Source organism: Paracoccidioides brasiliensis (genome assembly GCF_000150735.1).
Source record: "Paracoccidioides brasiliensis Pb18 unplaced genomic scaffold supercont2.8, whole genome shotgun sequence".
NCBI classification, from domain to species: domain Eukaryota; kingdom Fungi; phylum Ascomycota; class Eurotiomycetes; order Onygenales; family Ajellomycetaceae; genus Paracoccidioides; species Paracoccidioides brasiliensis.
Window position 1 is genome coordinate 1102555 of NW_011371365.1, and position 24777 is coordinate 1127331.

Sequence of the window (24777 nt, forward strand, 5' to 3'; positions counted from 1 at the left end):
GCAGTACACCACAACACTAGTTCAGATGTCTCATGAATTCTGAAGAAAACTACTGGATGGATACACTCAGGACCCTCATCTACACACTATATTGGACATCATTTGCAGAAATGACCTCTGCTGAATTGAGGATTGAACCTGCCTGCCATACTCCCTAAAAGACAGCCTGTTGTACCATGACACTGCTGCAAGTGATTCTCAATTATGCATCTCACAATCCCTTACTGCAGATGTTTTTGAACTCACCCATACAACTGCCCATCTAGGATTTGCTAATACACTACATAGGCTATCCTCACTCTCCCTATACAAAAAATCTCAACTACTGAAGCAGTACATACACCATTGCCCAGGTTGTATGCATTTTCGGATTCCCTGTCATAAGCCCTACAGGTCTCTCCAGCCAATCATTGAACACAACCTATTTCATCCTGTTACCATTGACATCATACTCAGGCTACCACACAGTGGAAAATATGACGCTGCCATGACCTTAACTGATAAGGCCAGCAAACGCTCCACCCTCACTCCTGGGTGTCAGGACTGGCCAGCTGCATCTTGGGGTAAGGCCCTTGCCAACTGCTTCATCATAGGTGATTGAGGTATACCCACCCGTTTGATCTCTGACAGGGATCATAAATTTTTGAGTGACATGTGGAGAGAAATCTTCTGTGCCATGGGTGTCAAGCTCCTATATTCAACTGCCTACCACCCACAGACAGATGGCCAAAGTGAGATAACTAACCAGCACTATGAGATTGCACTACAATATGTCATTGTGGGACTGGATGACCCTACCACATGGCAACATGCTGCTATGAGACTACAGGCCATATTTAATTCCACTGCCTCCTCAACTACTGGTATCTCACCTTACTGCTTTATGTACAGGACTGATCTCAATGCCCCCACCCCCCAGGACTTCTCATGTTGGGTTGATGCTGCAGAAGCCACTGACCTCACAGCTATATATATGAAGAAATATTCTGACAAGAAACATGCCCCCAAGTTCTTTGACAATGGTGACAAGGTCTTGCTCCAACTGGACAAGGGTTATACTACCCCTATCACCAAAATCCATGGCAAATTCGCCCCTAAGTTTGCTGGCCCTTTCACCATCCTACAGTGTATGGGTCACCTCACCTACTTACTAGATCTCCCATCTCACTTCAGGATTCATCCTGTCATCTCAATCACCCATCTGGAAGCTGCCCCACCTGGATGTGACCCCTTTGGCTGATAGCCCACGCCCCCTGGCCCTGTTATGGATTCCCAATGTGATGCACATGATACCCAGGGCAATGAATTCCAGTCCTATGAAATTGAGTGTATATTGGACATGAGGGACTATGAGAACCAGATGTGGAGACAAGATTGAATATTTAGTTTGCTGGAAGGGTTATGATTTCTCTCATGATCATTGATATCCCCTGCATGCTCTAGGCGATGCGCAAGATGCTGTTGCTGGTTATGAGAACATGGTCACTGAACGCACTCTGCTCATTGATCTTCCCCCCTCCTCAAACCCTGCCCCACAACATTGTGGGTGCCCTTGAAAATCTCATGCTTAGACTATCCATGCTATTACCTACACCCCCTGCAATGAGGGCGCTGCTTTTTTTCTTTTCTGTTTGAGCATATGTTAGGCGTTGCCTACTTGCCTACCAACTTGCCTATCTACCAGCACAGATATATGTTATTCTGACCCTGGGTCGAGGTGTACATCTTATAGCTCCCTAGCTCGCCATAGATCTTAGAGAAATCCAACCTTCTTACACGTACTCATAACAAAAATATAAATATAATATATTTATTATATTTTATATTTTTTTAATTTATAAATAATATTTATTAAATTTAAAATTTTTTATTTATAGTATAGTTGTTTATAATATAATATAAAATTAATTTATTTTAATTTTAAATTTTTTCATTTTTAATTATTTATTTATTCTATATTTTTAATATTCTTATTATAACTATCTAGTTAAATAAATAAAAGTAAAAGTTTTATTTTATAATTATTTTAATACTATATTAAATTATGATATTATTCTTCTATAGAAATTATATTTTAATATAATTTGATTATATATTTAAATAAAAACTTAGTAAATTAGTATATAAATTATAATAAAATAATATTTATTTAATTTTATAAATATTAATAACTAATAAAAGTTTTCTTTTTTAATTATAAACTTGATATTAAATTTAAAAAATATATTAAATAATTTAATAAATATAAATAATTTATAATAAAAAGTTATTTATTAAATACTATTATATATATCTATATAAATACACTCAATATAAATAAAATAAATATCAAAAAAGTATAAAAAATACTATAATTAATATCAAAAGAGAATAAAAATATAGATAAACTGATATAATAATTTAATTTTTTATAAAGTATTAATTTTAAAGTATTAATACTTCATAAAATACTAATTTTAAAATATCAATTTTTTATAAAGTATAAATTTCTCATAAAGTACTTTAATAAGTAATATGTAAATAAAAAACTAATATAAAAAATTTTAATATTATAATTTATTTAATAATTAATTATATTATAAAGTAATTTTTTTAAATTTTTTATAATAATATTATTTAATCAATAATCTATTAAAATATAATCTGAATTTTTAATTAAATTATAAAAATATATTTATTTAAATTTCAATATATTATAGAAAAAAAGTTTTATTTTAAATTTATCATATATTTATATATAAAAATTTTTTTAAACTTAATTTATATATTAAAAAATATATTTTTTATCTTTCTTTTTATATAAGCTTAAAAAATAAATTTTTATATTAATTTTTAAATTTTAATATTATTTATTACTATTAATTTTACTATTTTATTTTTTAAAATATTAATATTTAAGATAAATAAATTTGAATATCTTTATATATTATTTTAATTTTTTAACTACTACTTAATTATTCAAAAAAATATAATTATTTTTAATAATAAATTTTTTTAAAATAAGTTTATAAACTATTATAAAAAATTTTTAAATTATAAATAATTTAGTATTAAAGATTTTATATATATTTTAAAATTTTAAAAAAATAACTTATACTCTAAATAAAATTTATAATATATTAAAAATAAATATATTCTCAAGTATTATATTTTACTTTTTACTTTATTTGAATATATTATTAAAAGCTTTTTTTATTAATATTTTATAGCTTTTAAATATATAAAATTATTCTCTTTTTTATAAAATTTATTAATAAAAATATTTAATAATAAATTTAATTTTTTTAAATATAAATCTTATTATAATTTATATTTTTATATTTAAGTTTGATAATTAATTTTTAATTATTACATATATTTTATAAAATTATTGTAATCAATCATTTAGTGAGATAGATTATCTACTGAGATAGATCTTCATTATTTAATATCTTTCTAATTAAATATCATCACAACTAAATAGTAAAGTTAGCTAATTATATTATAAATTATTCTCTGTACACTGAGAGCATGTATGAATAGTATGTTTTATAATATTACATTTATTACACTATGATGCTACTCACTTTTGTGATTGCTTATCAGACTACTCTATTACTTTTTTTTTCTTTGCAATGTTTTTTTGTACATAATCTATCTCTTCTTGAATAGTCAAGCTCTCTTTCTGACTTATGTATGTATGACATCTTTCTCACTTTCTCTTTTGCTTTACATTTATAGTCTTCAGCTCTTTGTTATCTTTTGTCAAAATAATAGCACTATGTATAGTCATTTGACATCTCTTGACTAGCTGTTCTAGAGCTTGATTGATTGAACTAAGTAGACTTTATGTACAGTGCTTGAGATATTTCTTAATCTTCTCACTCTGAAGCTTCAGTTGTCATATATTATAAAATATGACATTGGCCTAGAAGGTCTGAGAGCTATGTGAGATCTCTAAGAAGATTGATGTATGTATCTAAATATTGAGCTAAGAAAAAATCTGCTTTGAATTGTATAGAGCTAGTTCTGTAGCTCTAAATTCACTCTGAATATTTTTTTTGCTCAGAACTATTATATAAACTAAAAAATAGATAGTTAAAAACTTATTTTTATCAATATGATTGATATCAAGTTTTATTCTCTTCTCAACCTCTTTTCTATATGCTTGCTTTAATGAGAAAAAACAAGCAATTATCTAAAGACTGTAAGAGATGAGAGGAATAAGCTGAAATATAAAGAGAAATAATCAAGTTTTAAATGCAAAACTGATCAAACTCAGGATCATTATAACTGCCATGTTCATCAAGAATCAAGAGTCAATATTAATTGATTATATAGATTTAAGTATATTTATTGAACATTTCTTTAAGTCAGATTAAACCCAGCTTATCAGCTGTCTATTTATTTTCACTGATTTCAATCCTCCAGTTATATGGTAGCTCATTTTCAAATCAAGAAGTCTGATGTAACTTCTCCTTGAAAATGATTATTAAAAATAATGATCAGTCTGTTAAATTGACTCTCTCAATAATGATAACTCATTCTGTATTTTCAGACTGTACAAACTTCAGATGAAAAGTCTTCTCTGACTCAGTAATCATCTTGACTGTTTCAATAACTCTCATTTGAAACTCAGTCTCATCAAAGTTGTATATATTCTTCTGTACAATGCTATATTTCTAGATAGTAATTTTATACAAGCTTAAATCATTCTTGAATAATCTTAGAATCATCACATAGAGCTTATTGATGGTCATACAATTGAGAGAACTGGGTTTTTAACTCAGAATGGTTGTTAGGGAGCGAATGCGAGCTGCATAAGAAGAAAACTCTCTGCGTTGCTAACTGCTATATAACGAAAATACTAAGCTTGATGGGATGAAAGATGGTGCTAGGGCCTGCCCGGGTTATAACCACCCACATGGTCACGTGACGAGGATTAGGCCTAATCGTGCGCCAAGCTTAATCCGACGTCGAGTCTAACCGGGGCACCGGGCCTCGGTCGGGCGCTGAGCCTAACAATGGTGGTCAATGAATTGTTTAATCCAGCTTTCATCAACAGTTTTTGAGTTGGAAGAGTTGTCTCAATTGACAAGAAGAAGATTGACTGTTTCTTGTACAGTGCTCACTCAGAGAGGCTGACCATGTTCATTCATGGAGATTATTCACTGAACAAGAGATACTTCCTCAATAGAGGTCAGTTTTCAATTTCTTAACTGAGAGTTCTCTCACATCATATAGCTATAAAGTCAATAATAAAAAGTGAAATGAGAGATGTTGTACAATCTGGCAGCAGCTCTAGAACTAGAAATTTGATCTTTTTTAACTGCTTCAATAGCTAGAGTAAGTCTTCCTTCCTTGTATAAAGAATTATCATCTTTGGTTGCTGACATTTTGATATTTGATCAATTAAGTAGTTAAACGCGTTGTGTAGTGAAAACCTGTCTCAGTAGATGATCTGTCTCACTAGGTGATTGATTACATTAAAAGATAAGATTTTTCTCTAATTTTCAAAGTGTTTATTTCAATTTAAAAACTTATCTCTATTCAAATATATATATTAAATAGATATAATCATTTAATTGAGAGATTTATATTGATTTTCATAATTTTTAAAGCACCATGTTATATCAGAGTGAATAGCTGGTGATGAAATCGAGATCACTATTTCCATTGCTTGAATAAAGGGTATTTTAAATACGCTCACTCTGCATTCTTCTTAGAGCTTTGCTCCGAAGCTTTTGAAAACAACCCACATAGGTTTTTTGACGTTTGCACCGGATCCAACTGCAAAATCAGAAACAGAAACTGTAACAAGCAAAAACACCACAAACTAGGCATTGTGCGGTTTTTGGAGTAATTTCTTCTGTTTCTGCAAAGAAGTGTCCAGCACCCATCTTGTCCGGAATCGGACGATCGAATAACCTTTTATCACCCACGACCCGTCGTCCATCGATATCCTGCAGGTCCAGGTAGAAGAAGCGCGACGACTGGCAGCAGCGAAGAAGCTTCTGAACCTCTCTGGGCTCCTGGGAGAGGAGGCGCGAGTGATTCACGCTCTCGAGGGAGCAGACGGGGGGCCTGCTCCCCCTTGTGCTGGATTGAGGTGTGACGCCCATCGTGGAGTTTTTGGTCAGGCGAGGAGTGGATTGGAGAGATGAAGCCCGGTTGCAAATGGTTGTGAAGATGCGGGAAATTGTGCTGTGATGGGGCTTCGTGCGGGAGGCTCCAACCCCTATATATATGGGATCTCGCATTCAGTAAATACAAAAATAAACACAATGGACGCTCGTGTGTGCATGCGCATTCATGAAGAGGTTATGTCACTGCGCCGATATCAACGCAGATGTCCTTGAAAGGTTGTCAGAGCGTTAAATATGAAATGCCCTGCCCGAATATGGATGTGTATAGGATGGAATCTGTCGATAGTGCCTTTCTGTATATTCTCGGCATTCTGTTTATGTACAGGAACATCGAAACATAACAAATGTCTAACCGAAATCAGCGAACTCGCAAAAAGAAAAATATCCAATATGTGGCCAAATCAAATCTCCAGTTAATTAAAGCGTCGAAAACAAAGCTGTAAAATTCTTTCATAGGGAGATAGGTGGTAACGAGGTCGAGTCAAGTGAAAAGAAAAGGGAGACATGGAATATACAAACAAAAATATATCCAGTAAATAGAATAACATTATCTCCGCTCTTTTTCCATTTCCCGCTCTTTCTTCGGTTCCGCATTTGGATTAGGTTTCGGCTGTTGTTTCGGCTGCTGTTTTGGTTTGGGTGGCGGCTTACAGATCATTTCCTTTGCGTAGGCGTTGTACCGAGAGAGTAAATCCGTCGATGTGAGTTGGCTTGATGCATAAAGTTAAAATGCGCAGCGAGAGCGCGGCCCTCAACCAGGACATCTGTGTATATGATAGCATTAGTTTCTTGTTCCCGAATTCGTCAGAGGAAGATCCAAAAGAGAGCAAATCTTCTTGAAAGATGATTTGCTTCTCTCTTTTTTTTATTTTGAAGGACCAAAAAGGCAGCGAACTCACGTCTCTGCAGCTTCTTCGGCAATTCCAAAACAATCATATCTTCATCCCCTCTATCATCCGGCCAATGTTCCACATCGGTATCCAAAACATCATCTCCTAAAATGGCAAGGCAGTTAATCCGAATTCGTTGCCCCTGCATATTCCAAGGCGGTTGGAACTTGTACAGATGCATTGTGTTACGTTCTATATTCTCCAGCAGAGAATAATGCTGCTGCGCGGCAATTGCCCAACTTTCATACGTCGGGCCCCAAAAGTCATACGTCAGCTTCGCGACGGGGGTACGACAGAGGCTCTTGTCGTCTTCGAGGCGGAGCCAGCGATGCGTGTTGCCAGATGGTGGCTCTTTGTCCAACGACCATTCGAAGTCGGACTTGCCGGCCCAGAAGGGGTGGCTGGACGGGCGCCAGTTCTGCAAATCACTGCGGTTCTTGTGGGTGGCGTGTTCCTCCAGCTCCGGGAAGAATGGGTGCAGAGCGCCTAGGTGGAAATGGAGGAAACTGAGTGGGGGTCCGTTGATGACGTTGGCGGAGACGGCGAAGTTATCTGGGTTTGCTAGTTTGGTGGTGACCATGTGTGGGATGGCGTCGTCGGCGAGCCAGACCTGGTTTGATTATTGTAAGCGATGAGATGTGGAGAAATGAGTGAGAGTGAGACTGCGGGCCGCGTATACGGGGGCTGGGACTGAAAATGGGAATCATTCTTCGGAAAAGGGGAGGGGACGGAGGCGTACAATATCATCATCGATCTTCACGTAAACAGTACCCCTTTTCACCACCCTCCACAGTTTTGCATAGTCTGGCCACCCGACAGTTCTGTCCAGTGGGACTTTCTTGTAACGCGGGGACCGCTTAAGTATCTCGTCGAGATAGGCGAGATCCTCTTTGTTCTTTGTGTTGGCGAACCACAGCACTTCATCCAGCCAACCGCCATTCTCTACCAGATTTCTCTAGTCAAAGTTATCAGCGATATGAAAGAGTTGATGAAAAGTAGAGAAGGAGAAATCGATGGTATATCTCGTGGAGATAGCCGATGAAAAAGAACAACAAGAGGAAACCAAAACTAACCTCAACATAACAATGCATCGACTCGACCCGACTGCGTCGTCCGTAAAATACCATGCCTGTGATATTGACGTTTGTAGGTTTAACAAGGACCTCTCCATGTTGTGCATGTTGCGGTTGCTGCCGAAGCGGCCAAAAACCATTACCTTCAGGTTTCCGCCCGCCTGCAGAGGTGTATCTCGTCCATGGTCGGTGGTCCAGCGACTGCGATAACTTGACCAAGCCCAGTATAAAGGCGATGGAGATGAAAGCGAAAACTGCAGGCCTACTGCGTATTACCTGTAGTGAGACCATGTAGGTGAAGTTCCTTTTGCTGCCACCATGCGTTATGCAGCTTCTTGCTGAGTGGGAAGTGGAAGCAGCTACGTAAGAATAACCGCAGTGACAACAAAAAAGAAGAGAAGAAGAAGAAGAAGAAGAAGAAGAAGAAGAAGAAGAAGAAGAAGAAGAAAACGAAGGAAGAGAGCCTTCGATTTATCAGTGACCGATCGCCACTCGATTAAAAGTGTTGGTAGCAGTGTGTTGATTACACAAGGATGATGCCAGTGTTATCGATCTTGGTGGTTAGGAAGAGGAAGAATGAATGAAAAGAGAGCGTCAAGCTCACATGGAAGAAAACTTCCAAGTGAAAACAATAAAAATAAAAAATAAAATAAAATAAATAAAAATAAAAATAAAAAAAAATAAAATGAAAAAAAAAATAATAACGCCCATTTCCTATTTTCTGGTTTCATCGAGCTGGGGTCCCCCAGGGCTTCTTGACATGCCGCTGTCTGGTCTTGTCCCCGTTCAACAAGGCTAGTTGGATTTTTAGAGGCTGGCTGGCTGGCTGTGGCACCCCCAAGTAGCCTGTGTTTATTTCAGGGGGATAGAGTTCTTTCACTAAAGTGGGCCCCCATTTGTTAAGCAAAGTTTAACTCTCTCTATAACCAACGTCCGGCTGACGTTCCAGCTGTGGGGATGTGGACTACTTCCGTCGCGCAGAGAGTCGACGGCGGGTTGAAAGGACTAAAATCCAAAGGATCCTTAAACCTGGCAACATTCGGGTTAACTTGTCTCAGAATGTTTGTGTTCCACTTTGGGGAAACAAGTCAAAAGCTGCTTTCACCCATGGGCCTGACAACTTTTGAAACCCAAGGCCAAATACTACTACTGCTGCTGCTGCTGCTGCTGCTGCTGCTGCTCAGTGGGAATTTAGTTTGTTGTATAGCGATTTTGTGATTATGAGTTGAATGTTTAGCCTCTCCTGCCTGCAACCGGGCGCCGGTTGGGAAATCCTGATCCTCAGGGATCAATAAGCGAGCGGATCACCATAAAACAGCCAATTTCGGACTCCGCCAAACGAACTAGATTATCATCCATTCCCACTGCTCAGCAGCAAGCTAGTTGATGATTGGAATTAAAAAAAAAATTGCAGCTGGTTCAGGACACACCGTCTTCTGGCATGCCTGGGGGGTTGGTTGTGCCGCAATTTGCCTCATCTCTAAGGCTCCTCATGTACGTGGCCTATGCTCTCTGCTGGTGTGGGGGAGAGGAGGGGAGGGGAGGGGGGAGGGGGGTTTGAAGAGCAAAACACAACCGCAGGCGGATTAGCGGGTTCAGTCGCTTCTCCCTATATAGCTAGGGCCTCTGTCATGCTGAATTAGACGACGGCTAGATCTGGTATATCTCTAATTGTTCTTTCTCATTTACAGCGAAATGCATTCTGATACTGCTTCTTCTTAATAGCTGAGAGTGTGATTCTCTTATCTTCGCAGATTTCTAGTAGGTGGAATGACTGATGTGAAAGGAAAGAAAATTTATGTGTAAACAAGAATCATCTGAGCGTTAAGTTTTGGTATGAAAGGTTGATCAATCAGGCGCTAGCCTATCACATCGTCCTCTCTCGCCCATAGAGTGGATCATTCGCCAGCAAGCTGCAATAGTGATTGGTGATTCAGGCCCATCAAAGTGTGGCTGTGTTTTTCTTAGTGTTGGACCAGCGCCCGGCTCTCCCGGCGCCCGATTAGGCCTAACCCTCATCATGTGACCACGTGACCATGCAGGTCATTATTTAGGATGGTTAATCTCCTTGTTGTTGTGGTTGAAGCTAGCTAACTATATAGGGTTCATCACGTGTGGTGGAGTGGTCGCCCAGGCTGCTAGGGCCCAACAACCCAATTAGGGCCCAACAGCCCAACACCCCCACGCGCCAATGTGCGTGATGTTGTTCCTACTAATCTTCTATTTCTATGCTAGCTAGCTATTTTAACCTAGATCCTTCCAAAAACTTGCTACATGTTAAAAATTAATCATTACTATTATCAGTGAAAAGCCCTAGTAAATTAATAAAACGCCTAAATGCTACTATGCCCAGAGGTTTGGTTAATCCGTCTGCTGCCATATCCTAAGTGGGAATGTAGTTGATTGAGATAACACCTTCATTCAACTGCATGTGAGAATAATGGAAGTGAGTGTCAATATGCTTGCTACATGCTGTAATGGCAGCAATAGTAGCTAGATTAATTGAATCTTTGTTGTCTGCTCTGATAGGCAAAGAATTCTCTATTGTAATGAATTTCAGATCTATTATTATATTGTATAGTCACATTGCTTCATATACTACTTCACTGAATACTACATATTTTGCTTTATTTAAACTCAAAAAAACACAAGATTGTTTGAATAAGTGTCATGAAATTGATGCATCTGCTAGCTTGAATATGAAATATGAAGTAGATTTGTGATTATCATTCAGTGATTCTGCTCAATTCAAATCTGTATAATCTAATAGCAGATATGATGCATTGAAGAAATCATCAATTTTGTTCTTTTGACCTTCATATAAAACATCTAGATTGCTCATTTCTTTTAGATATTGTATGACGCGAAGAAGTGCCCTTCATGTCTTAGATATAGATGTAATGTTCTTCTGCGCTAGTAGAGATACTATTTGCATAATATTCAGATGTAATTTAACTGCTAGATATTGCAGACATCCTACTTCATGTTGATATTGTTGTTTGATAAACCCTCCTTCTCATTCTGATGCAGAGGCATCATTGATCTTCAATTCTTCTAGCATTGATGTTGAGACAGAGATAGCATTATTTAGATAGAAATCATGCACTAAGCAATTGATATAATATCTTAATGTTAATTTTATCCCATCATCAGAGCAACATTCAACTTCTATGCTCAAGTATTTAGAAAGTTCTTTCAAATTCTTTATTTCTAATTTATTTATCAGAGTATTGACTAGTCAATCAGCATCTGCTAAATCTTTTGCTATAATATAAGGTCATCCACATAAATTGTCATATAGAGGTGCTTGCAGGACATATGACATTATAGAGCAGAGTTATAGAGGCTAGATTTAAGACCATTCTCACAGAGCAATGCTGTAAGAAAATTATATCAGATTTTAGCTGTCAGATTTAGTTCATATAGAGAATTCTCAACAGTGTATATCATTATGTGTGAAGTTCTCATCTCAAATTCAGAGAATTATTGCATATAGATAGTCTTATTTAATTGATCATGTAGATAGATCATTACTATATCAATCTAATGTAAGATTCAATCTCACTTGACTGCAATCACAAACATCATATAGTTAGTAGTATCATTGACAACAGATGTATATATTTCTTCATGTGTGCTTTTCTTTAGTCAATTGTTGCATATTACTCATTGAGATTTTTTTAAAATATCATCAGAATCTGCATTTATATCTTTCAGACAATTTTTTTTGACATAAACCCGGCAGTCAGAGGCTATAGACTTATCATTAGAAATGTCAGAATGTGAAATCATTGTTCAGATATTTTTTCATTTCAAATCTGCAATCTTATATTTCATTAATCTTTTCCAGTATTCATCAATCCCCTCTGATCTATTAATGATGTTCTTATATTCTTTTGAAAGGGAACTGGTGAGAAAAGAAGAAATATATGTGCTGAATGCTTTTGCTGATCTTACCCATTCAGCATTAGCTATTTCAAAAGTGATAGTGTTTTTCATAAAATATGTTGCTGGACTTGCAGCTTCAGCTGTCACATTGATAATATCTTCTTTTAATATCATAGATGCTTTTGCAGGGAAAATAACATTACTGATGATAATTATTTTGTTATTAGTAGAACTTCATAGACAGTAGATTGAGTTACTGCAGAATTCAATGAGTTTGAAGCTCTCTGCCCTAGCAGATAGCTTATCAGTAGATCTTTGAGATTCATGAAGATGAGCATAAACATTAATGTCTAACTCTTTAAAATGATGAAGTTAGAGCAGGGTATTGATAAGTACTGAGATTGAAATTGTATAAGAGTATCTCATAAATGCTTCACCATTATTGCTGGTAGATCAATACTTTTCATTATAAAGAGTAGTAAATATTGATGTATTATTGATGATTGCAATTACTGTCTCAAGAACATTTGCCTAGAACTTCTTCAGTAAATTCATGCCTATAAGCACTGCCTTAGCACATGTCATTATTATGCGGATTCCTCTCTCAGAAACATCATCTTGATGAGAGGATTGAGATGTAGTTGATTTCTAAATTGTGCCATCTTTGACCATCATCTTAGTCATTTTTGCTGATTGAAAAACACCATCAATGTCTGTCCTAACTTGCGCTGATGGTGTAAAATCAAAATTCTTCATGAATTGAACTCAGTGAGCATAATAATCCACAGCTTGGTCCTTAGTGTGTAAAAAATATATTTATCTATGACAAATGACATCATCAGTGATGAGCATATAATATTTGATTTCTTATCATGATTTAATAAAGTAATCAGATATGTCATCCAGTGTACAACTACCGCCAGTGAGGTCAATATGAATATGTTGCATTGCTCATAATACCTGTGGTATAGAGGTTTGTGAGAATTTATGTATCATATCTGCTTTTACATAACTGTCATAAAAGAAGTCTGTTTTATACCCTTTGATACAAATGCCAGATGAAGGGTCTTTTGCTAGTGCAATGATTGCCTCAGTGTGAATATGCTCTAGATTGACATGCCATTTCATAAGAGTTTTGATCAAGGGGATATGATTATCAGATTTTCCCATCATTATCAATATGGTATCTCTATACTTATGAGATTTAGCCATAAAGTTGATGGCTTAAGACAAATGATGGACATCATCTTAGAATTCTCATTCTACTATCTTATATATTGAATTATAGGTGTACAAATAGCAGTAAAATTGACATCATTCAGAGCCTTTATTATAAAGTAGAAAGAGATAATGTTTGAGAGCTGATATCAAAAATCTTGATCTTCTAGCACTGCAAAGAACAGAAGATTGACAGTAAGATTGAGAATTCAGCAGATATCATTGATTAAGATATCCTCTTCTTCTGATTTTAGAAGAATGATATCTATCTCTTTGATCTATTCTTGATCTTCATCTGCAGTATTGATTCTTAAATTCTTCTTGAATGACTTTGCACACAATATTAAGTGCTTTTCATCTATTATATTGAAGCTTAAACAGATGTCAAGATACCAGAATTTAAAGAGAGTATTGAATAATGTAGATAAAATAATTACTGCATTGATATTTGATTGTAAGGCAAGAAGATCTGACATTTTACTGCCAGGAGATTTCTTATTATTCTTATTCTTTTTCTTATTCTTACTCTTGTTCTTCTTTTTATTCTTTTCTCTTTCTTTGACACCCTCAGAGTTATTGATGTCTTTCTTCTTTTGAAGTTTCTTCTATCATTCTAATGTCTTATTAGAGTTTAACTGAAAGCAATGAGCTTTTGAGTATCCTGAAATATTGTGAAAATTGCATCTAATAAATATGGTAGAGGTTTTATTGTTATTGTCTTTAGTGGCTGTGTTGGCCCTTGAAGCTCTAGTTTGCTCTGAATCTTTTGTCTTGCTTGTTCAATGAGCAAGTTGCTTCATCAGACTATTAATATTCAAATTGATGATAGATTTCTGATCTGTACTATAAAATATGTTAAGGTGTAATTTAACATAGGTTCTTTGATGATCGCGGAGGTAAATAATAAAAAAGTCATAGAGAAAGTCTTCATAAGAGTTCATGAAGAAAGTCTTCATAAGAGTTCTTTGCAAGTTTTAGAATGCGAGCAGAGAGATAGTAGAATTAGTATATATATAACAGATAATCACTGTTCTTGACATGTAGATATGTCAATTCTTTGAAAATGTTGATTCTCTCTTTCTCTAAAGACATTACATACTCTATGCCTATCTTCTCCCATAGAGCTGCTGCATTATTTGATTGAATGATCTCAAGTATTATTCAAACAGAGCTCACTAGAGACTGCAACATTCAACAGTAGAGAAGTTTTGAGCATGTTGTCTAATATTATTGATCAAGTGATGATAAGTCTTTAGAAGACTCATGTTGATTCTTGTTTAAAATATCTACATCATTAATCACTTCTGCATCTGATAAAATGCTAATCTTCCATGCTTGATGATTGATTCTATCAAATATGATGATGGACTTAGTATTCAATGAGACCTGCATCTTCTTCTGATAGTCACAGGCTAGTTGTTTTAAGTCTTTTATAAAGATGATATTTAGAATTGAGTGTACTAAGAGCAGTTGCTGACAGAGTGCTCTAAGATCTGCTGCTGACATGATTATCATATCATTGATGTTAGATATAGACATCAGCATAGAACTGGAAGTGTCATCATTAGACTCATCATGTTCTAGCATCTTGTCAGTATCACATGCTGAGCCAGAGGCCCCTATTGTATTTTTCTCTATCATTGCATATTCTGTTCTGTTTTCTTCCACTTTTGAACTGAACTCTTGTTCAATAATAGAGAGGAAGAATTGAGAGACTTTTAATTGTAATTGTAATGTCTTTTTATATTTTGATTGAAAGATTGATGATAATTAAGAACTATTCATGATTGATATAAAAAGATTCTTAAATAAAAATTGATCAAAAGATAAATGATTTTAATCTCTTTAAGATAGTAATTGCTTCTCTACAGTAGCTACAATAGTATTACTATTAAATATAACCAGCTGTGTATGCAAAGAGCTTTCTTTTCAAGAAGATAATCTTGAACTCATTCAATATCACATTGATTTCAGTGTATTCTAATTAAAACATCTTGTTTTTCTTAAAAATCTGTTATTCAGATCATAATCTGTAGAATGATTAATCTTCTTATTATTGAGATTGAAGCTAGCTAACTATATAAAGTTCATCACATGCAGTGAAATGATTATTTAGACTACTAGAGCTCAACAACTCAACTAAAGCTCAACAGCTCAACATATTATAATCTGAGCAGATCTCAGCAACCTCTTTTCATTTCATTAAGCTTAGCATTTCATTATATAGCAGTTAGTAACACAGAGAGTTTTCTTCTTATGCAGCTTATATTTACACTTTAACAGAAATTAATACTTTATAAAAAATTTATACTTTATAAAAAATCAGTACTTTAAATTAGTATTTTATGAAAAATGAATACTATAAAATTAATATTTTATGAAGTATCAATATTTTAGAATTAATACTTTATAAAAAATTAAATTATTATATTAGTTTATCTATATTTTTATTCTCTTTTAATATTAATTATAGTATTTTTTATACTTTTTTTTAATATTTATTTTATTTATATTGATTATATTTATATAGATATAGATAATGATATTTAATAAATAACTTTTTATCTTAAATTATTTATATTTTTTAAATTTAAAATCAAATTTATAATTAAAAAAGAAAACTATTACTAATTATTAATATCTATAAAATTAAATAAATATTATTTTATTATACTAATTTACTAAGTTTTTATTTAAATATATAATCAAATTATATTAAAAATTAATCTCTATAGAAGAATAATATCATAACTTAATATAGTATTAAAATAATTATAAAATAAAAATTTTACTTTATCTACTTAACTAGATAGTTATAATAAAAATACTAAAAATATAGAATAAAAAAATAATTAAAAATAAAATAATTTAAAATTAAAATAAATTAATTATTTAAAGTAGATTAATCTTTTAAAGTAAATTAATTTTATATTATATTATAAATAACTATATTATAAATAAAAAATTTTAAATTTAATAAATATTATTTATAAATAAAAAAAATAATCTTTTTAAATTAAAAAAAATATAAAATATAATAAACATAATAAATATATTATTTTCATATTTTAATTGAATTTATTATATAAGAAAAATAAATTTAAAGATTTATTATATAATTTAAAAAACTAAAAATTAAGTTTTTATATAAATATAACTATAAATATACTTTATATAAATATTTTAAAATTATATAAAAGTAGTTTTAATAAATATAAAATATTTATAACTTTAATAAAATTAACTATTATATAAAAATTATATCAACAATTAAAATTATAACTAAATCTAAAAATTAACTAGATTATATAAAAATATTTAATATAAATAAATTAAATCTTAGAAAAAAGCATGAAAAGTATAATAATTAATATTATAAAAAAGTAGAAGTTGTTAGATTTAGTATTAAGACTAGATTTATCTTCCTCATATGATCATGTCTTATATATGTTTAATGTCTGAAGTAGTTGTATTAATAGTCTATATAATTTTACTGCAATGAGTCAAAAAAACAGTGACATTATTATTATCAAGACTTCTCTTCACTCTGAAAAAAAAAGAGCTCATGCAATCTTCTCTACTTTGCTAAAACCTTCAGATATTTTCCTCTTATCTCAAAACAATATATCTCAGAATATGTCAAACATTACAATAGTCATCTCAGCTCAACTATATCAAATTAATATCAACTTCAATCCCCACTAAGCCCTCTCATTAGAAGGAGAATTCATTGAGAATATAACTGACTGCACTTAAGCAGTTTTATTAATCATGAAGAACTTCTCTTTTACAGCAAATTATAAGCTCAATGCTCTATTGAGTCATGTCAACAACTTCTTCTCTGCAAAGCTAGCTGCAGTGCTTGAGTTATGCAATAAGCTATCTGCAGTACTGAATCTGATACTCTGCATTTACAAGAACTCTCTATCACACTAGACTACTGTACTAAGACAAGTCATAAGACATAATATAATCAAAGTTATTAAAGACCTCATCACTGAATCAAAGTCTATGTTAATATATGCTACTGTCATAACAGCTAAGATGATCTTCTCAAATAATTTCTCTCAGACTGTTTTAGTGATAAAATAATTTCACAAGAAGTAGACACAGTGAATTAATCATCTTCTGCATCAAGAACAGAAAGACAAATGAGTCATGATTAGATTCTTATCTCAGGACTCAAGAGTTGTCATACCTCATAGTGGACCCCAGTAGTCAAAATAGTCAGAAGAGTATATCATACAGCATGTAGACATGGTCTTTGTTAATCAAAACAAATAATATTTCAGACAGAAATTAGAAAAGCTAAGAGAGCATGAAATCACCAGTAAATTGAGAAGACTTCCTTCTTATCAGATATCTACAAGATTATCAAATAATATAAATATCAATCTCAAAATTTTACTTCTTCTTTATAATATTCTGATAAACATCTAAAACGATTTTATACTGGCAAATCTTCTCTACCGCATGAGACATTTTTAATCATACATTTTGACACAGAAGATATCTCAGAGCATACATCAACAATCTCATGCAGAGAGATATTCTGAATACTTCTTACAGAGCAGAAAGTCTACAGAGTTATTTGTTAGATACTTAATACATATTCTGATCTGAACAGCATTATAGTCAAAGTTCTTCAAATGACATGATCAGTGATAGACAATTGAATTATTCTACTTTTTCAACATTATATAAATCAAGAAATTTACCTCTAAAGCTTCAAGAAGGCTGAGGTAGTGATTATTTCAAAGTTAGAGAAAAGAGATTACTTTATATCAAAGTCTTATTACTTAATTACACTACTATTCTGTCTCAGCAAAGAGCTAGAGTATCTGATAGCTAGATAAATATCTCATCTCATTTTTTATTATCACATTCTAGCAGAAGATTAGTATAGTACTATTTAATAGAAATTTGCAGTAGATCTCACCACTGCACTAGTTTGTGCTATATAAGAGGCATGAGACAAATATCTTCTGACTGACATGATCACTCTAAATGTCAAAAAGACCTTCAATGAAGTTCTTCAAGACCAACTTCTAAAATGTCTACAGAAACAAAGCTGGCCAGCAGTTCTGATAAAGTGAATAGTGTCTTTTCTCAATTAACAGCTAGCTTTAATTTAACTAAATAGCATTCAATCAAAGATATTTCAGATTCTCTGTGATTTTTATTCTCTGTCTCAATAATTCTCTTTCTACTCTATGTAGGACCTCTTTTCCAGCTTATCAAAGACCAGTTTGAATATACAGATGACATTGCAATTCTAATGACTGAAAGCTTTTTTAAATAAATAGAAAATTAGCTTCAGAATTCTCTCAATTACACTCTGAAATGAGATATTAACAATGAAATCTCATTTGACTTAGTCAAGGCAGAGCTTTAATACTTTCATAAAAAAATCAAGTACTTAGAGCTCTTTATCTTCTTTAATGAACAGACAATATTTCTTAATAACTACATCAGATAGCTAGAAGTTTTCTTTGACAGAAAGTTACTCTTCAGAGAACATATTCATCTTGCATGCACTTGAGTCAGAATTACTACAGAACATGTTAAATCACTAAATGAAGTCTCACTTGAAAGTTAAACATATTTGCTCAGATAAGTGACTTAAAGCTGTGCCTTCAGCACTCTGTTTTATAAAGTTGAGATCTGATTCTCAAAGTGAATCTCTTAGATAGTTATTGACAAGATTCAAATAGTTTTTAATAATGCTACTTTAGTCATTTTATCTGTCTTTGCCACAACATCTACCTCTGTTCTTCTACATGAATCAAGCTAAAGCTCAGTTGAAGCCTGGATAGAAAGAATATATGATTGACTAGCTGTTCATATAGCTGCAGTTGACTCATCATATTTTCTACATCAAAGATAATATATCTTATATTTTAAATAAATTAAATAAAATATTAAAATGACAGTTATCACATCTGACTCAGAGTTTTTATCTTCTTGAGACAATTCTAGCATATCAAATAGAGAGTAAAAGATACTAGAAATTGAGATTGTAAGATAAGCTGCAGAATCAACAGCTTTTCAAAACTGACTTTAGAAAGCTATATCTTCTTTTAATCTCATTATATACACTGATGACTTCAAAGATAGTCAAGAAGTTTCAAACAGAGACTACTGTTTATACTGAGGAATAAATCAATCTCTGAAGTTTGATAAGCTGCCTCTGAACTGCACTGCTGAGATCTTTGATGCTGAAGTACTTGCAGCAGTTATTAGTCTCAAGACAGCAATATAAAATCCCTTCTCTATGTTTGCACAGCATATTATAGTGACTCTAGACAATGAAGAAACTGCAATAAGACTTCACACAGATATATTCATATAAATATTTTTTCTCATTTTTACTAAGTTCAATGAACTCTATAGATTTTAAGCAAAACAAAGCTCAGATTCAGATAGTCTGAGATAGGTCTATATTCAATAATGCTCTGATAACACTGAGATTTCAGACAATGATGCTATAGATGCTGCAGTCAAGTCAATCTGTATAATGAAATGCACTTACTGCACTTTGATTCTGGTATAGATCAAATTCTATGCTAAAGAATACTTCAATGTCTCACTGCAACAATATTAAAGCTTCAATAGCATATTATGATACAAGAATCTCAATATCTCAATGTCAAAAGAACTCTCTTTTGAGCTCACTCTTCTCTGAAGAAATCTAGGCCACTTGCTAGTAGCTATAACAGATCACAGTGACTTTGCAGCCTATCATCACAGATGAACAAATGACAACATACTTTTCATCTGCTCTTGCAGCTAAGATAAGACCTCTGAGCACTTCTTCTTTAACTGAAAAGATCAGAACATTGAATAAATTAAAATCTCTGAAGCATGCTGAGAATTAAAAAAAGTAATTGACTGACTTCTCAGCATAGTAAGAGAAGTTATGATCTTCTCTATCTGATGCACTAATATCTGCTTCTTAATTGACATTCAACACTGCTATTAGAATCTATTCAACATCTAACTTCTTTCTTTCTCTCTCTCTTTTTTATATTTCTTATATATATTTTTCATCATCTCTACACATTACTCTAGAAGTTCTTAGCTTTCTCAATTCTGTAATCTTCAGCTATCACATCATTCAGAACCTTCAGAATAAGGGCTACTGTGTACATAGACTCTCAAGAGAGCTTCAGCTGACTATATATATCAGACAGCAGACTAGCTACTGCATTGACACATCTGATACTCTTAGAGAGATGCTGTGACTGCGATGATAGACTATTCTTAGTCAGTTGATCACATGCCTCCAGGCATTAAACAAATAATAATAATAATAATAATGTATTGATAGCCTATCTTAGAGATGCTATGTACTATTATGCAGTGTGGTAGTTCATAATAGAAAGTCTAGACTTCAATAAAGATTCAATAAACAATTCATTCTGATCATATAATTTGATTCATGTGATTGAATTATATCAATTCGCTAGATTATATGTTATTGGAGCTTAGACTTTCTATTATAGACTAGTGCACTGCACAATATATACTATTATGTGGTGCGCTAATTCATAATATAAAGTCTAGATTTCAATATCTTCTCTTGGACTAACTATCATACAGACTAGCTATCATATAGACTAGCTATTGTTCTTCTCAAATCAATCATATTCATCATCTATATCAATCTATCTTGTCTTTCACTTGCTGTATTCATTAAATTCTTTTCTTATTTCACTCACAATTTGACTGATCTTTCAAAAGTTTTTCAATATTTAAAGAAATTTTGTAAAAAATACTTGACTTGACTAACTTGCAAATAGATTTTCTGTATTTCTATCTTTGCTCTTATCTCTATTCTTAGTCTTATTTCTATCTCTATTTTTCAATATCTTAATATATTTCTTATTATGCTTTTGTCATTCAGTGCTTATGAGATTTGAGTTCTTGAACTAGCAATGTTTGATCATATGCTCTGTATTCTCACAGTAGTGGCATTGACATTCATCAAATCATTCAGTGGCGGCTTTCGCGGCAGATGAGTTGGAATGAGTTGTAGTGATAGTGACACAATTAGTCAACTGATTCATCAATTCATCAAGATTCAAATTCTGAATAAAGTTCTGCTTGATGACATAGAAATCATTCAGCTTCATTCTAACAAATTTCTGTTATCAGTCTCTCAGTTCTAGTATGAATAAATCATAATAGATACTCTCAACTCAATTTTCACCTAGAGATACAAGTTTTGCCTTTAGATCTTGAAAAGTTGCAAGATAAATATGAAAGTCATTGTTTTTGAGCTGTAAGTCTCTTAACTTCTTAGTGATTTGAAGATATTCTTCTGCATGAAATATAGCATAGCACTAAGCAAGATTTTTCTATATAGTTACTGCTAGATAGAAATTTTTATCCAGTGATTCTAGAAAATCATGTACAATTACATTCAAAGATTGAAAGATTCTTGTGTAAAGAAGTTCATTTTTCTTATTTTAAAGCTCAATTTTCAGAGAAATTATAGTAAAAGATGCTGTTTATTTTTTGTTGAGAATATCTTTTGTCTGAATCAAATAAACATCTGCAAGAATAAAGCTCTTTCATTTCAGATAGTTGACTTCAGTGAAGATGACTGCATGCTTTTCTTTCAATTTAATTTTTACATCTTTGTGAAATTCATCAACTTTATTTTTAATGAAATTCTTAGTAGTATTTGACAAGAAATCTGAGTTTTTCTCAAGTCTTTGTATGAGTCTTTCTATCTGTTTGTTCTGTTTTTTCATGTATTCCATCATCATTCATATTATATTCATATTGCTTTCATTTATATTTATTTCATCTTTTTGATCAGTTTCTTCTCTAGATCCAGAGGTATATGTATTGTATTCATGTTTGTCTCTATTCATGTTGTTTCTTGCAGGGGTATCCAATGGTTTTGCAGCTCATGTTCTTGAAGATATCTGTTTATCTTCTCTTGATTTGATCTTTTTTCTATGATCAAAGCTTTCAAAACAGTCACTTTTCATTAGATTCTTGCTGCAATTTAGTGATGCAGTCCCTGCAAGACATTTTATACCTCAGATTAAAGAAGAAGAAGAAATAGAGTGCAGAAGTAGTGCAGAAGGCTCTTCAAAAAGAAAAACAAGCTATCTGGGCCATAACCTGTTGAACGTCTGAAGTGGTTGTATTGGTAGCCTATCTTAGGGATGCTATATACTATTGTGTGGTGCGCTAGTCCATAATAGAAAGCCTAGGCTCCAACACTTTATAGGGGTTCATCACGTGCAGTGGAGTGGTCGCCCGCCCAACAGCCCAACATTGTTTACATTTAATCACGTGATCATGTGGAGTGGTTATAATCAAGGCAGACCCTTTCTCTCACCAATCTTAGTATTCTATTATAGCAATTAGCAACACAGAGACATTCTTTCTCATGCAGCTCACATTCACTCTCTAACACTTAGCATCATAATATTCTATTTTCATCACTATTTATTTATTTAAATTTTGAGAATATCTAAAATATTATTTTATATTATTATTAATTAACTTAAAACAAAGTTATTTTCAAACTAAAAATTATATATAATAAGTTATAATTATATATTATACTATGTTTAAAAAATAATAATTATATTTTTATAACTAATGATGATAATAATTATTTTTAATTATTTAACTTAATTATAATTATTAAATATCAAAATATAAAGTATAAAATTAAATTTATTGAATATATAAAATATAAAAATTTATAATTTTATAATTTTTTAATTTACTATTATAATTATATATTAAAATAATATTTTTCTAAAAAAACTTTTAATATCATTTATTATTTTAAAGTTTAAATTTATAATAAAGTTTATTAATAATTGATTATTTTTCTTTAAATATTAAATATTTTCTGAAAATATATTATTGGTATGATAATTGATATTTTTAAATTGATATTTTTTTAATAAACTTTTCACTAATTTATATAATTAAAAAAGTTTTATATATATAGTTATATTGTATTTTGAATTCTTTGTAGAAATAGAGATATAGTCTTTTATATTAATATTATTTATCTATGACACTTTGAAAGTATTCTAAAATAAGAGAAGTCTGCTGATAAGTGATTGCCAAATATTAATATTGAATAAATCAGAAGACATAACCTTATTAGTTTTATTTTTGTCTTAATAACAAGTAACAAGCTCATTAGTTATTTAAGCTGAGTAGGTTAATTTAGAGTTGACTAGTTCTAGTTTTAGCTCTTCATTTTAATTGAAGAAGATGTTTTCGGAAGAGATAAAATAGTAGTTAATTATACAAAAGTATTTATAACTCATTAAACACTAAGAGTATATATACCCTAACCCCGAAACGCTGTGTGTCTCCTTGTAAGGCAAGAAGAATGTCATTGATTGTGGATCAGATTAGAACAGAGAGCTTGGAACGGAGCTTGGAGCCTGAGTGGACCCTTGGGAACTAAGTCGTTCGCTCCCGTCATCTATTTAACTACCACGTCTCGGCGAATCTGGGGGCAATAAACCCGGATAAAGATCCCCTCTCCACCTGTTCTGTTCCCTGAACAACAGCAACAAACACAGAAGCTAAAACTATCTAACTTACCAACCTACTATCCTGTTTTCAAATCCATAATCGCCTGTCTCTTCAAATAATGCACTCTACATCTTCTGGTTGTTAGAAGTTGCAACCACCAAGCTTAGGCTCCACACCGCCGTCATCGCATACGCCCGCCATGTACGTAATACCACTTACCGTCACCACTCACACTCCCTTGCTGAAGCTGAAGGCGGAATTCTAACATATCACCAGTGAATTGCACCACCAGCCCGATATCCATCTCACATTCCTCCATCCATCACCACCGACTGCCATCTACAAACAATCCATCCATTATCTTTCCACCAAGCCCTCAAAACATAACAATACAATGACAACCCCCTCCATAAACCCAGACGACACCCTAGGTGAAATCCTCTCAGCCCTCACAAAGATCCAACTCGACAACTCCCAACTCGCCAACTCAGTCGAGAACATCAAGGGGCGCGTTGCTCTGCTGGCATCCTCATCTCACCGCAACAACTTCGCCGTTGCGGATGATGATACAGATGCGGATGTTGATGCAATAACAGCGAAAGTCGATGGTGGCCAAGCAATATCTAGTAGCGCCTCCGTTGCTATTGGGAATGCAGTGGAGGTGGAACAGGGGTCTACTACAGTTCCAACCAGCACATATGTCAGCCCGTTGATGAGTCCAGATGCTGGTACCGGTACCAGTACCCCTCGCAAATCGACAGCATCGTCCCGTATCATCCTGACAACATACCCCGGGCAATCCGGTATAAACCCCATCGCCATGGACTGGGGGAACCCGGACCCCATCAAGCGGGGCCCTGTCGTAGTGAGCAGGCATCCCAGCACTGTCAAGAGGAGAAACGGTTAGTCCAATCCTCTCTGAAAGCAGTTTTGATTTCTTTATAACACTGTCTGCACAAGTGAACACCAGAATACTAGATATACATGAACTAACCCCCGTGTGTTCAAAACCCACAGCAATCGGTGCCCACGGCGGCTGGTATAGGATTTACTACG

The 24777-nt window shown here is 33.1% G+C and overlaps 4 protein-coding genes across 4 annotated transcripts; 1 reads left to right on the plus strand and 3 right to left on the minus strand.

Annotated features, from left to right (window-relative positions):
- Positions 1-5685: 5685 nt before the first annotated feature.
- Positions 5686-6101, minus strand: PADG_12141 (uncharacterized protein; the record flags this gene model as incomplete). Its single annotated transcript, XM_010763694.1, has 2 exons — positions 5686-5769; positions 5817-6101. The coding sequence occupies 2 exons, from the start codon at positions 6099-6101 to the stop codon at positions 5686-5688; spliced, it is 369 nt and encodes a 122-aa protein (XP_010761996.1).
- A 678-nt stretch (positions 6102-6779) lies between these two features.
- On the minus strand, positions 6780-8379 carry PADG_12142 (uncharacterized protein; the record flags this gene model as incomplete). Its single annotated transcript, XM_010763695.1, has 4 exons — positions 6780-6889; positions 7025-7625; positions 7755-7970; positions 8089-8379. The coding sequence occupies 4 exons, from the start codon at positions 8377-8379 to the stop codon at positions 6780-6782; spliced, it is 1218 nt and encodes a 405-aa protein (XP_010761997.1).
- Positions 8380-14421: 6042 nt separating this feature from the next.
- PADG_12143 (uncharacterized protein) lies at positions 14422-14781 on the minus strand (the record flags this gene model as incomplete). The annotated part of the gene is made up of 2 exons (XM_010763696.1): positions 14422-14621; positions 14673-14781. 2 exons carry the CDS (start codon positions 14779-14781, stop codon positions 14422-14424), a joined length of 309 nt encoding a protein of 102 aa, XP_010761998.1.
- A 9334-nt stretch (positions 14782-24115) lies between these two features.
- Positions 24116-24628, plus strand: PADG_12144 (uncharacterized protein; the record flags this gene model as incomplete). The annotated part of the gene is made up of 1 exon (XM_010763697.1): positions 24116-24628. One exon carries the CDS (start codon positions 24116-24118, stop codon positions 24626-24628), a length of 513 nt encoding a protein of 170 aa, XP_010761999.1.
- Between the last annotated feature and the right edge of the window lie 149 nt (positions 24629-24777).